A 14,654-nucleotide genomic window follows, 5' to 3' on the forward strand; every position below is an offset into this window, starting at 1 on the left:
TCAAAATAACTTCTAATTATGTTTTGTATTTCACTCATGTCTGTTGTGATATTTCCTTGTTCATTCAGAATTTTAGCAATTTGGGTTTTCTCCCTCTTTCTCTTGTTAGTGTGGCTAAGGGTTTATCAATTTTGTTTATTTTTTCAATGAACCAACTATTTATTTTGTTAATTTTTCTGATTGTTTCTTTTGTTTCAGTTTTGTTGATTTCAGCTCTGATTTTAACTATTTCCTGTCTTCTACTACTTTTGGTGTTGGTCTGCTCTTCTTTTTCTAGGGCTTTGAGCTGTAGTGTTAAGTCGTTTATTTGTTGATTTCTACTTCTTTTGTTGAATGCGCCCCATGAAATAAATCTTCCTCTAAGTACTGCTTTCATAGTGTCCCAGAGATTTTGATATGATGTGTCTTTGTTCTCGTTTACTTCTAAGAATTTTTTAATTTCCCTCCTGATGTCTTCTGTTATCCATTCATCATATAATAGCGTATTATTTAATCTCCAGGTATTGAAGAAGTTTCTGTTTTTTATTCTGTCATTTATTTCTAATTTCAATCCATTATGATCTGATAGAGCATAAGGTAGTATCTCTATCTTCTTGTATTTGCTAACAGTAGCTTTGTGGCATAAAATATAGTCTATTTTAGAGAAGGACCCATGTGCTGCTGAGAAGAAAGTGTATTCGTTCTTTGTTGGATGGTATATTCTATGTATGTCCGTTAAGTCTAAATTGTTGATTGTGTTATTGAGATCTATGGTTTCTTTATTCAATTTTTGTTTGGAAGATCTATCCAGTGGTGAGAGAGGTGTGTTAAAATCACCTAGTATTATTGTGTTGTGGTCTATTTGATTTCTGGAATTGAAAAGGATTTGTTTGACATACATGGATGAGCCAATGTTCAGGGCATAGATATTTATGATTGTTATGTCTTGCTGATTTATGCTTCCCTTAAGCAGTACGTAATGTCCTTCTTTATCCCTTCTGACTACCTTTGGCTTGAAGTCCACATTATCTGAAATGAGGATGGATACTCCAGCTTTTTTGCTGTGTCCGTGTGCATGGTATATTTTTTTTCCCCATCCTTTCACCTTTAGTCTATGGGTATCTCTTTCTATGAGGTGAGTCTCTTGCAGGCAGCATATTGTTGGATTTTTCTTTTTAATCCAATCTGCCAGTCTATGGTTTTTGATTGATGAATTCAGGCCATTAACCTTCAGGGTTATTATTGTAATATGATTTGTATTCCCAGTCATTTAACTCATTTTTGTCTTTTGACATGATTTGGTTCCTCCTTTATTTGGCTATTCTTTTAGGCTAGTTCCTCCCGTTGCTGATTTGCATCGTTGTTTTTCATCTCTTCCTCATGGAATATTTTGCTGAGAATGTTCTGTAATGCCGGCTTTCTTTTTGTAAATTCCTTTAGCTTTTGTTTATCATGGAAGGATTTTATTTCATCGTCAAATCTGAAAGTAAGTTTTGCTGTGTATAAGATTCTTGGTTGGCATCCATTTTCTTTCAGGGCTTGGTAAATGTTGTTCCAGGCCCTTCTAGCTTTTAGAGTCTGGATTGAAAAATCTGCTGATATTCTTGTTGGTTTCCCCCGAATGTAATTTGATTCTTTTCTCTCACGGCCTTTAAAATTCTGTCTTTATTTTGTATGTTAGGTATTTTCATAATAATGTGCCTTGGTGTGGGTCTGTTGTAATTTTGTATATTTGGAGTCCTATAAGCCTCTTGTACCTGGTTTTCCATTTCATTCTTCAGATTTGGGAAATTTTCTGATATTATTTCATTGAATAGATTGTTCATTCCTTTGGTTTGTTTCTCTAAGCCTTCCTCAATCCCAATAATTCTTAAAGTTGGCCTTTTCATGATATCCCATAATTCTTGTAGATTCTGTTCATGATTTCTTCCCATCTTCTCTGTTTGGTCAACTTTGTTTTCAAATTAAATATTTTGTCTTCAGTGTCTGAGGTTCTGTCTTCCAGGTGTTCTATCCTATTGGTTATGCTTTCTATGGAGGTTTTAACTTGGTTTATTGTTTCCTTCATTTCAAGGATTTCTGTTTTTTGTTTTTTTTTTCAGTATCTCTAACTCTTTATTGCAATGATCTCTTGCTTCCTGTATTTGGTGTTTTAACTGTTGATTGGTGCGATAATTTAATGCTTGCATTTGCTCTTTCATCTCCTCGTTTACTTCCCTGATTGTTTTAATTATGTACATTCTGAACTCCCTTTCTGACATTTCTTGTGCTGTGCTGTCATTGGGTTTTATTGATCTAGTATCTAGGTTTGTTTGGGACATTTTCTTCCCTTGTTTTCTCATGTTGGTCAGATGTCAGTGGGACTCTGAGATATTGCAGATTTCCTGTATTGGCTTAGAGTGTCCCTGTAGATTTCCAGTATATCACCTCCCAGCCTTCAGTAACCTGAAGTCTTGGAGGAACTTGATAATGCAGTGCTTCCAAAGAAAGCTGCCCCAGCCCGCTACTGGTTCCAGGAATTGGAGCTGGCTCTGTGCGGAAAGGCTCTCACTGGGCAGTCTGCTCCGAGAAGCTGGCCGTGAAAGGAGCCTGCTGCTTGAGGGAGCAGGGTTGCTTGGGGAGGTCTCTGGCTGCCCTATACTGGTTCCTGAAGCTGCCTGCAGGCCGGAGCTCGCCACTGGCTCCGGGACTTGGAGCTGGTTCTGTGCAGAAAGGCTCTCACTGGGGGGCCTGCTCCGAGAAGCTGGCTGTGTGGGAGGAGCCCACCACCAGAGGGAGCAGGGCTACCTGGAAAGACTCTAGCTCTTCCTCCCTGCTCTGAGAAGCCGCCCCTATCTGGGCCTGCCGCCCAGGCCGAGCTTCACCCGGTGGGGGAGTCTCACCCCGAGGCTCTATTTTAGTCTGAGTCTCTCAATGCCTCCCCTTCTTGAATCCTGGGATCTGGAGCGACAGGAGATGCAGTCACCCTCTAGTCCACCATCTTGGATTGCCCCTTCTTTATATTTCTTAAGTAGCTGGGCATTCTATTGCACCACTATTGATGTCACTTATGAAGTCATGAAGGCAGCAGCATTCAACACTGCAGCCCAAGACCGGGCAGTCTCTAGGATCTCTTTAATGGTTTCAGGGAGCTCTCTGGTTAAAACTCAGTGACCTATCTAGCAGGGAATAATATCAAACTCATTAGAAGTGATATTTCCATTGTGCTTAATGTTTTTCTGATTTTTTTCTGTTTTGGGGTAGTTTTTGGAGGGCATTGATGATCAGGGCAGAGGCAGAGGGTAGCACCTAAACTGGGGTCTGCCTGTCCTGAATGCAATTTCACTATAGTCCTTAGATACTTACAGTCACCTTGGCCTTGGTGATACCAATTTTGTTTTTCATACTGAGGCTTTGGAGCTGGAGAACCAGGCAGATGAGGCACCAACTTCTCCATAGGTGAACCTAGGTATTCCACTTTGATCTCTGGGGTTGAACTTGGATGGCCCAGCAAAGGCAGCTAAGGTCAACTGTACCTAGATGCATGCAGAAAGTCTCACCTCGGCCTTCTGAGGGCTAAAAAGTGGAGTCTGCCTTTTCTTTTTCATTTCTACCTTTCTTCTTTCTTTCTTTTTTTCTAAGGATGATTAAGTCTTGTGCTAGGCTTCACTTACCTAGTTAGGATGTGTTCTATATCTAAATGAGTTTGCCTTGGGCTTCAGCTAGTTCTCTCAATTCAAAATGGAGACCCAGAAAATGATGGGCCCTCCAGTTTTCTCTGCTTTGCTGAGATCTCAAATTCTGTGGTGATAGGTAAGAGCATTTATTTCCAAGAGTTCATTTTCAACTGTTGCCACAGATACCTAATGAGTTTTAGGAAGAAGTCTCATAACTTACCTGCTGACCTTCCTTCTCTAGTTAATACTTTTGATGGATACAGATGGGATGAGGAGCCACACAAGAATCTATAATTTCCTTCCTTGGATACTAGTTGTCCATGTGTATGGTCTTTTTCAGGGAGTTGCTTGTTGTTTCGCTTGCTTTTACTAATTCCTGTTCACTTTATTGAAGTAGGAATACTCTGCTTTTCAGATTCATCCCATCTTCTTTACCTGGAAGGCTCTGGCTTATTTTTGAAATAGATCAGAGCAGTGATCCTTTTTTAGTCCTTTCTTGTATACTCCACATAACCTAGCCCAGGGCTCGGCACCTATCAATATTCAAAAAATGCTGGAGATAAAGGATATCACTCCATATACCACAATGGCTAACTTGCAGTATCCTGAACAACAGTGCCAAATTAATTTTCCTAAATATTTTGATCTTATCACTCATTCAGTTTCAAAATATTAAACCCAAATTCCAACTGAGCAGGTCTATTTGCATGCTTTACAATATACCTCATAATATTTTTTCCCAAATCCAAGATGTCCATGCTACCACTTGAACAAAAAAATGATTTACCATTAAAGTATTCCTCATTCTTCAAAGCTTAGGTTAAATTCTATATGCTCTTTCATTCCCATCTCAGGAACCTCCTATTCTGAATTCCTAGGGTCTTTTCTGCCTTTATCACTTATTATGATCCTGCATATTCCTCTATGTTTTCTATTTATATATAAGTATATATCTCAATTCTCCACCTAATAATGATAATATGAACCATGCCTTTTAGTAAGCATTTATTACTATGACAAGCTTTACATGTATTATCTCCTTTATACTCACAAGAACCCCAAGAAGGAGCTTGTTCAAGTTCATATAGATGGACAGGGGCAGATACAGGATTCAAATTCAGATATTTTGGATTCAAAGTCCATGTTTACCCACTGTATTCATTTTTAGTCTAATTGTAAACTTCCAGTAGACAGGAACTAGATCTTATATTTCTCTATATTGATTCACTTACTCAAATATATTTATGTGTGCTCATTTTATGGAGACTATAGCTAAGAAATAGATATAAGCTAAGCTCTTCTCTATATAATCATACAGTCTAATAATGAAGAAAAACAAAGTCCACATTAGAAAATAGTAATCATAACAAGATAGCTAATTCTTATACAGTATGTTGCTTATTTACAATGTATAGATACTGTATATTAAATATCATCACTTTAATCCTAACAACATGCTATGAAGTCGATATTACTATTATTATCCCATCTTAGAGAAGAAGAAACCAAGTCACAGAGGGATTAAGTAACTTCCCAGGGTTAGGTAACTCTGGGAATGTAATTAATACCACAGAATTGGTTGTCTTATGTGAATTTCACTTCATTAAGTTATTGAGAGAGAGAGGGGGAGAGAGGGAGAGGGAGAGGGAAAGAGAAACAGAGGGAGAGGGAGAGAGAGAGAGAGAAAGGGAGAGAGAGGGAGGGAGATGGGGGAGAGAGAGAGAGAGGCAGAGAGAGAGAGAGAGAGAGAGAGAGACAGAGAGACAGAGAGAAGGATTAAGTAACTTCCCAAGCTTCCCCAAAGCTGGTAACCATTAAGTCTGTCCTCTCAACATTTGTACTCTACTGCCTCTCAGGACAAATGTGATGATGGAGGAAGTCAAAGAAAGTATTTATGCTGTATGAAATAGGGCAAGAGCAGTCAGATGATAAATACAATGATTATAAAAGGAAAATTATGTAATATGAAAGAATTCTTAGTATCTAAACCTTATTGAGATTCTGAAAAAGAGCCCATTATTTAAATGACTTATACAACAGAAATCATGTTGTAACATCCAGGTCTTACCTTGGGTCTACAGAAAATGGCTTAGCTCATATTTTTTAAACTAAAGGTTATAACCTTTTCATGAGATCAACTTAATCTACAAATAAGTAAAAAGAGAACAAAATGGAAACTGTAGAATAGAACAAACAGGAACATGGGTGCACTTCTCACATGGTAAAAACTGTACAGGCAACTTTTATTCCTGTTTTATGTGTGTGTAATATATTATGTCTCCATGTGCTGGTTCATGAAGTAAGCTGTATTTTTTTTTTTTTACTGTGGATCATACCACAGGCCTAGCTAATTTACTCACAGGATAACACAAATGCTTGCTGCTTCCTTACAAATTTCAGGGATCCTTGAAAAGTTCCTACACAGTTACACTAGGAACAATGTGGAATGGGGAATGATTTTTCCAAGTAACAGTGTAAGCTGCTTAATAGAGACAGACTTTGGGTCATGTCTCAAAAATATTTTGAATATCATTTCTGGTCAATAGTCCCCCAGAAATGATTAAACACAGTAAGTATAACTAAAAGAATAAAGGTAGAATGTAAAACAAATAGTCCAGCTGTTTCTAGCTGCTGTGGAAAAAAGCTTGACAATGGCTCAAAGACTTACACTTAGGATCATCATAAGACCCACAATTCTACTCCTAGGTATATACCTCCCCAGTTGAAAGCAGGGATTCAAAACTTGTACACCCATGTTGATGGTACTATTCACAAGAGCCAAAAGGTGGAAACAGTGAAATGTTCTTCAAAAGTTGAATGAATAAGACAACTGTGGTATATACAAATAATGAAACATTGTTTAGTCATAAAAAGGAATAAAGAAAAGAATATGCCCTAAGATAGAGGAACCTCCAAGATACTATGCAGTGTGAAAGAAGCCATATAGAAAAGGTCACATATTGTATGATTCCATTATATGAAATATCCTGACTAGTCAAATCCATACAGATAGAACATAGATTAGTGGTTGCCGAAGTCTGGGGGTGAGCGGGTGGGGATAAAGTGATTCATGGATAAGGGGTTTCACTTTGGAATTATGGGAATGTTTGGGAACTAGTTAGAGGTGCTGGTTGTATAAAGTTGTGAATGTAACTAACACCACAGAATTGTTCACTCTAAAATGGTTAATTTTATGTTATGTGAAATTCACTTCACTAGATTATTAAAAAATAAGACTACGGGCAGACATAAATACTTAGTGTTACAAATATCTAGAATCTGGGAGGCAAATTTGTCTCAGAATATGAGAAGCTGAATAAAATGGGATATATTTTTGTTAAGAAAAAACTTAAAAGGGGACATAGAGTAATTCAGTCATACAAAGTAGAAGATAAAGGGAAAAATGAACTCTAGATAATTTAGAGCAATATCAGTACGAGAAAATTGATATGTACTTTCACAGAAACATTCTATAAAAAGTCAAACTCAGCAAGAGAGGAAACGTTACTCTTAATTATGAAGAAGAAAATGAGAACTTTTAGACGGAATTTTGGACTTGAAGGAGAAAACAAACTTAAAAATCTTTGTAACAAATCTTCAAGCCAAAAAAAGAGGGGGCGGAAATAAGGATGTGTGGGGAAATGATGTGAAGCTGCTATTTCTGCCATTTTTACTGTTGTCATTAACTATATCTCTCCTGGGGGAGGGGGTTACTAGTGGTGTCCAAGTGCAGGCTGGATAACCCCTTGGAGAGCATGCTATGGAGAAGGATGGCTGTCTAGACTAGTTCTAGGTTTCAAACTGTGAGAGCAGACCTCTGAAGGTCCTCCAGGCTGGCAGAGTATTAGAAAGTGGGAGAGGAATATGAAGGGGAGCTGCTGATGTCCCAGGCTTCCGTGTGCTTCATTCAGAGGAGGTTTGCATTTACCTTTTAAATATTGAGATGTCATGTAAAAACTTCACTTGAAAAAGTTCTGCTGCTAAAGAAAAGTGTGAGCCAGGCGGTGGCACATCCCAGTTACTCAGGAGGCTGAGACAGAAGGGTTGCAAGTTTAAGGACAGTCTGGGCAATTTGGCCAGACCGTGTATCAAAATAAAAAATAAAAGTAAGGATGTAGCTCAGTGATAGAGTGCCTTGGGTTCAATAGAAGGAAGGAAGGAAGGAAGGAAGGAAGGAAGGAAGGAAGGAAGGAAGGAAGGAGGCAGGGAGAAAGGGAGGGAGGGAGGGAAGGAAAAGGGTGAGTCTGAAAGTCACTAGACTGGATCAAGGGTTCCTAAACATGGCTGCTCAACAATTACTTTTCAAATTAAAATCCCTAGTCCATATCTCTAGGCCTAATGAAATGGTACTCTCCCAGGGATTCTTGTGTGCAGTCAGCTCAAAGCTAACCCTCAGTGTTTGAGAAGCACTCAACTAAAGAACCCTTGCTTTCCTGAGAGTTGACAAGACAGAATTTAAATCAGTAAGCAAAAATTTCAGGCGAAAGAGCTGGTGGTAGCAGCAGATGGGACAAGAGAACATAGACAACTAAACCATTAAGCTCTAATGAAGCAGAAAAAAAACAAAAACAAAAACAAAACTAACCTTGTGAATGAGGATCTTGGCTAGGACCGAAAGTTCCTCTGGAAATTTCATTGCCAGGCAAAGGGTCTATTTTCTCTCACAGCCTACAGTAATTGTCCATACTGGTAATGATAGTCAAAATGATTTAATTTATTCTTTTTAATTTCAAAAAAGTAAATTATGAGCCACACATAGAATTTAAGTTTCTAGTAGCCATGTTAAAAAGAGGTAAAATTAATTTTAATAATGTATTTTATTTAATTTATATATGCAAAATTTCATTCAACATGGAATTCAATACAAAAATTGAATATTTTACCTTTTTTTTATACTAAGTTTTCAAACTCTTTCAGCCCATCTTGATTCAGACAAACATTTTCAAGTGCTCTATAACCATACATGGTTAGTGGCTATCATATTGCACAGTACATGACTAATTAATAAAAGATCAATGAATTTCCTTTTAAAGCTGATATTCTGTTGCAATAAAAAACATTTAAGTAGTCCAAAAATCACTTTCCCAGTCCTATAGACCAGCTCCAGAGACCAGTTTGATGACAAATTTTGTCTGTAGCTATCACTTTCAACTTTACATTTTCAGCCGTGACACTTTTTCTCCCTCTTCCCAGCAGCAGTCTCTGTATTCTGGACATTTTTTACCTGATTGTCCTTTTCTCAAAGCCTATTTGAATGTTTACATCTAAATCCATCATCTCCTGTCCAAAATAAAAAAATCAATTTATCTCTTGATTTTCCTATCATTGACCTAAGTTCAAAACTTCAAATTTTTCCTTTTCCTTTATTTTGAACAAGTATCAAATTCTATTTATTCTCCTTCACTACCTATCTCTCATTGGCCCTCTCCCACTTCAAGTTATCCCTGCTGATCTGTCTACCGAATATATATATAATCACTTCTCCTTGGTGGCTCTATAGCACCTTGTACTTCCGCTATGAATTGAGGACTATGCATAATCTTGCTCCCATCCAAACACCTGGCCCGTATCATTCCAATCTTATCTTTCAATAGTCTTCTAGATGTGCTTTTTTTTTTTTTTCTTAAGCCAAGCTGTCCTGTTGTCTCCTGAAAATGCCTTGTACTTCCTCATCTCTGTTTTATGACTTTCTACTCACTCAGAATGCCTTTAATCCAACTCTACCTATTCAAATCATTATTCAACAAATGTTTCCATGTTAGGTGCTGTGTCAGGTACAGGAGGCAGAATAAATATTCCTAATTTTAGTTCTGCTCACTTTAAGAAGCCTTCTTGACTATGCCCATACACAAGTGGTTTTACTTTACTCATTTGTTCTTCATAGGCTTATATCCTCTATGCCATTCACTGGGCCTTTATAATTTACTGTTTTGTATTGTTGATTATCAGCTTTTCCTATATATATCTATCTACCTATTTTCCCAAATAGTGTGGATTCCCTGAAAGCAGGGACTGGTGTCGTACCAATACGTTCCCCCTGATGCTCAGTAAGCAGCAGGTACTGAATGCACAATTTGCTAATTGATAATAATTTGTAAAGATGAAGAGCCTGTGGGGTGAGAGGAGGGTCCGCCTAGAAAAGAGCCTCCCACCCAGCCTCCACTGGCAAATCAGGGTCAGGCAAACAGGGAGGGCTGACAAGAATTCAAAACCTGCTTAAAGCACTAGGGAAGTTCCAATTTTCCAATTCCATTTGCAAAGCAATTCAGAACTAGCAACACATAAGTCAGGACTGGTTACACCCTGGCTTTTCTCTATAACCTAAATTTGGACATTAGCTTTAAAAATCCTTTCTTGGTACTAAATGGAAACAGTATCACTGGTGATATTTACTAAGCATACATAACATCAGACCTAAAAAAGAAAACTCACCACATATTGTGCTCAAAAACTTTCGCTGGGTCAGTTAAAATCCTTGATCCCAGAGGGGCCACTGGGTGGGAACCACTGTGGCATCTGTGTGGCACCTTCCCTAGTCTTAGGCAGCAAATGTAATTTCTCCAAATCACATTCATCCTCAGTAGAACCTGCAAAGTCACAAATAATTAGTCAGTATGGAATAAATGGTATATTACTCAAAAGTGGTTCCAAAAGGTTTACGACCTCAGAAAGGACATGGAAACCAAACATTTTAAAATGAAAGACGGGTATGATAGTGTCTCTTCTGAATTATTCTCAGGATAATAGAAGGGAAAGGAACATTTGGGTGGACAATATTGGCTGGAATTTTTCATAAACTACAGCTTCCACCAACTTTGTTTTTTTGGGTATGTGCTTACTTAATTTTTAACATGTGGCCAAATAAAACAAGCCCCAAATCTGAATTTTACATACAAAAGACAGTTAAAAAAAAGATTTTATTATTTTGTTTTGGGAATTCTAGGAAACATATTTCTAGGAGATATTTCAGGACCAAGACCAAAAACCCCAAATGTAGTAGCAGAATAAAAAAAACAAGCCTTTATTAAATCTCATTCTTCATACTGAACTGAGTAATATAAGAAAATTATTCAAATAAATAAATACTATATTAAGACAGGATCCTAGCAATTCTTAATATTAATAATTCTATGTACATATATTTTTAAAGAATAGTCAGTAATATGGTTGCATAATGATTTCCCTGTATAAAATGAATGCTTTAATCCTCACCCAAGAGAACTGTCTAGTTGATTACCCAAATTCATCCCAATTTTGGAAGACTAAAGACTATGACATCTTAATTATGTACTGGTAAACATATCACTTTAAAATCTTTATAGAAAAGTTTGGTGGTTTCTTTTGGTTGGTTGTTTGTTTTTTGTTTTAGGGGTACCAGGAATTGAACTCAAGGGCGCTCAACCACTGAGCCACATCACCAGCCCTGTTTTATATTTTCTTTAGAGACAGGGTCTCACTGAGTTGCTCAGTGCCTCCCTATTGCTGAGGCTGGCTTTGAACTCTCAATCCTCCTGCCTCAGCCTCCTGAGCTGCTGGGATTACAGGTGTGTACCACTGCTCCCGGCTGGTGTTTTTTGGTTTTTTTTTCCATTTTTTTTTTTTCAAGGGGAAAAAAAATAAAAGACACTGTAAAAAGTGTATCACAGTGGCACAGTGAATCTGGAGGCTGAAGCAGCAGGACAGCAAATTTGAGGCCAGCATGGGTAATTTTCCAAGATCCTATCTCAAAAAAAAAAAAAAAAAAATGCTGGGGATGTAGCTCAGTGATACAGCACTCCTGGGTTAAATCCCCAGCATGCAGGTGATGGTAGCAGGGAACTCTACAAGAGCTTTCTTTTCCCAATAAGAATCTATTGTAATACTGTTCAGCATTTCAAGTTGTTCATCACAATATTCAGCCTAATGCTGTAAGCTGTCAGGTAGAAACAGATGCTGAAAGGTGTGTGTACATAATATGCATTAAGGGCTATTGGAGGTGCTATTAGGCATAAAAATGCAATGTATTATACATCCTTTACCACCTTACTGAAAATGAATGGGCTTTAAGATTGTGAATTCCAAAATGAACAGCAGAATATCAAAAACATTTCATTGTGCTTTTAAACATAAAATTCAGGATTTCTCTTTTGGATAAAAAGAATGGCAGGGTGGGGAGCTTAGTCATACATACCAAAACAACTGCAATAGTTCTGTTCACATGTGACCAACAGTGATGAGAAATGAAGCATTCAGTAGCTGGTGCAGTTGCTTGTTTCTTGTTTATTTTTCCTTCTCTACTAAATGCAAGCTCTTTGGTGGAGCAAATGAAATAAATGCTCCACCTAGTATACCTTTACCCTGATGTGCCTTTGTTCTTTTTGCTAGCCAGTGTTCTACTCACAAAACCCTGCCTACAAAATTATTTTTATATCTCTTTCTGTACTGAATATTATTCATAAAATGTTCTGTATGCTGAAGAGTAGAAACTGATTACACCTAGAAAGAAAGGCAATTCATGCTTACAAGGCTAAAACGATGTAAATGTTTCCCATGCAGGAAAGCCAAATTGAAATGAAATTTTAATCCTTCATATAATCATGTGATACTTATCTATATACATGAAAGAGGAAAAGAGAGAAAAAAAAGGCAAGAATTATTCCTCACTATAAATGATCAAGAACCTCTGTAGACAGAGCCTAAATAAATAGATAAATAAAACCAGACTGGATATTAGGAAATTCAAGAAAATGTCAGAGAAGTGTGTGCCTTGCAGGCTGCTAGCCTATAGAGAGAATCCTGTGTGGCCAGGGTCTAATGTGGTAATTTTCTTGCTTAGGCAACTGTTTTTCTCATCTCTATCTATTTTATTTATCTGTAACAGACACACAACATTGTGTGCGATTTATCTTTTAAGTTAATATAAATACAAAATAAATTTATATAATATAGATAAATACATAATAAAATCATGGAAATGACTTCTCAACTAAATTGAAAGCTTCTAGAGGCAGCACAAAGCTGCTCATGATTTAAATGTTTGAGTGATTATATAAAAATGATACTTGTCTGACATTTAATTGGAAGGAAATTCATATTTTCATTCATAAAAAGTGTGACAGTATACAGGCACTGATCACGTTATATTGACTACAACATTCTATAAACATGTCTTATGATATGTTAACTTAAGGTTTACCAGGTCATAGTTCCATTCTGGAATAGGGAAAGAGGGGTGGAACTGGCACCAAATAGAGTTCTTGTAGTGAAAGTTGGTTTGCAGAACCAAAGTGACCCATTCGCTTTGTGTGCCTCCCTTCAACTCTCTTTTGGCATACTTCTAATTTAAATACAAATTATTCACATAATGAAACTGTGTGCCTAAGTAGTATATTTATTTGAAATGATACAAAATAGTATAGTTTAAAATATTTCACTGACCCAAAAGAAGACAGTAAAGAAACAAATGGGATTAAAAAAAATACTGAGAAGGATTATTTATTTATTGCAGTGCTGGGGACTGAACCCAGGACCTCATACATGCTAATAAGCAAGTGTTCTACCACTGAACTATAGCCTTAGCCCCAAGATGGCAACAATATTAAATGTAAATGTAACTGAATTCCAACAAACGATAATAGATAGAAAGAACACTGCACCTAACGACAGCAGCAGACATTCTCTTCTTCTTGGGAACCTGCAACATTCACCAGGTAGTTCCCTTATACTGGGCTATAAAACAATCTCATTAAATTCCAAATGATAACATGTTTGGAATAAATCATAACAATATCTAGAAAAATTTCCAAATACTTGGAAACTAACCAACATACTTTTAAATGACTTATGGGTTAAGACTAAATCTTAAGGGAAAATTTTTAAAATATGTTGAACTGAATTATAATCATAAATATCAAAGTATGTGGGGCGCAACTAAAATAGCAGAGGAAAATGCATAGTTTTTAATGCCTCTATTAGAAAGGAGAAAGACTCCAGATCAATGATCTCAGCTTCTGTTTTAAAAATAGAAAATAAGAAGTAAATTAGATCCCAAGTAAGTAAAGAAAATAATAAAAAAGCAGAAAGCAATGAAATAGAAAATGGACAAAACAGGGAAAATGAAAACCTAAAGTTAGTTCTCTGAAAACATTAATAAAACTGACAAATTTCTAGCAAGACTAATTTCAAACGTGTTTCAGAAAACAAACTTCCAACAACAGGAATTAAAGAGATATTACCAAAGACCCAGTAATATTGAAAAGCTAATAAGAATGTATTACAGACAATTTTTATTTTAATCATGACAAACACTTTGAAAAATACAACTTACTGAAACAAAACAAAAGAAAATTTAAATAGCACTGTTTATTAAATAAGTTCAATTTGTAATTTAAAGCAAAATAGATATCATATTCATTAGGATGGCTATTAAAAATCAACAACAAACCAGAAAATAACAAATATTGGCAAGGATATGGATAAAATGAAACCCTATATACATTGCTGATGGAATAAAAATAATGTATCTGATGTCAAAAATAATATGGGGAATCCTCAAAAAATTAAATGCTGAATTACCATATGATCCAGCAATTTCACTTCTGGATACATATCCAAAATAAGTGAAAGCAAGGGCACTGAGTAATTTGCACATCCATATTCATAACAGCATTGGTCGTTAAAAAAAAAAGATGGAAGGAACATAAGTGGCCATGAAAGATGAATGGACAAGAAATGATACAATATAAGCCAGGTGTGGTGGCACACGCCTATAATCCCAGTGGCTCCGGAGGCTGAGGCAGGAGGATCAAGGGTTCAAAGCCAGCCTCAGTAAAAGCAAGATGCAAGAACTTTAGATTATGTAGAGGGAAATGAGAGGGAGGAGCATATGAAAAATGGTGGAATGAAACAGACATCATTACTCTATGTACATGTATGATAACATGCATGGTATGAATCTACATCATGCACAACCACAGAAACAAAATGATGTACACCATTTGTGTACAATGAATCAAAATGCAGTCTGTTAAAAAAAAAAAA

General features: G+C 36.6%; 1 protein-coding gene across 4 annotated transcripts in view; it reads right to left on the reverse strand.

The window, feature by feature from the left end:
- The window catches only part of METTL8 (methyltransferase 8, tRNA N3-cytidine), a 99,340-nt gene that overhangs the window by 48,104 nt on the left and 36,582 nt on the right, over positions 1-14,654 (reverse strand). For all 4 annotated transcript variants that reach the window (XR_013763000.1, XM_079135057.1, XM_079135056.1 and 1 more), the window contains exon 3: positions 10,068-10,222. Coding sequence is in view for 3 of the 4 variants with exons in the window: in XM_079135057.1 (XP_078991183.1) it covers positions 10,068-10,210 (143 nt within the window). In the remaining variant the exon portion in view is untranslated. The remainder of the gene's footprint in view (positions 1-10,067; positions 10,223-14,654) is intronic.

This window comes from Sciurus vulgaris (genome assembly GCF_902686455.1).
Source record: "Sciurus vulgaris genome assembly, chromosome: 3".
Lineage (NCBI taxonomy): Eukaryota > Metazoa > Chordata > Mammalia > Rodentia > Sciuridae > Sciurus > Sciurus vulgaris.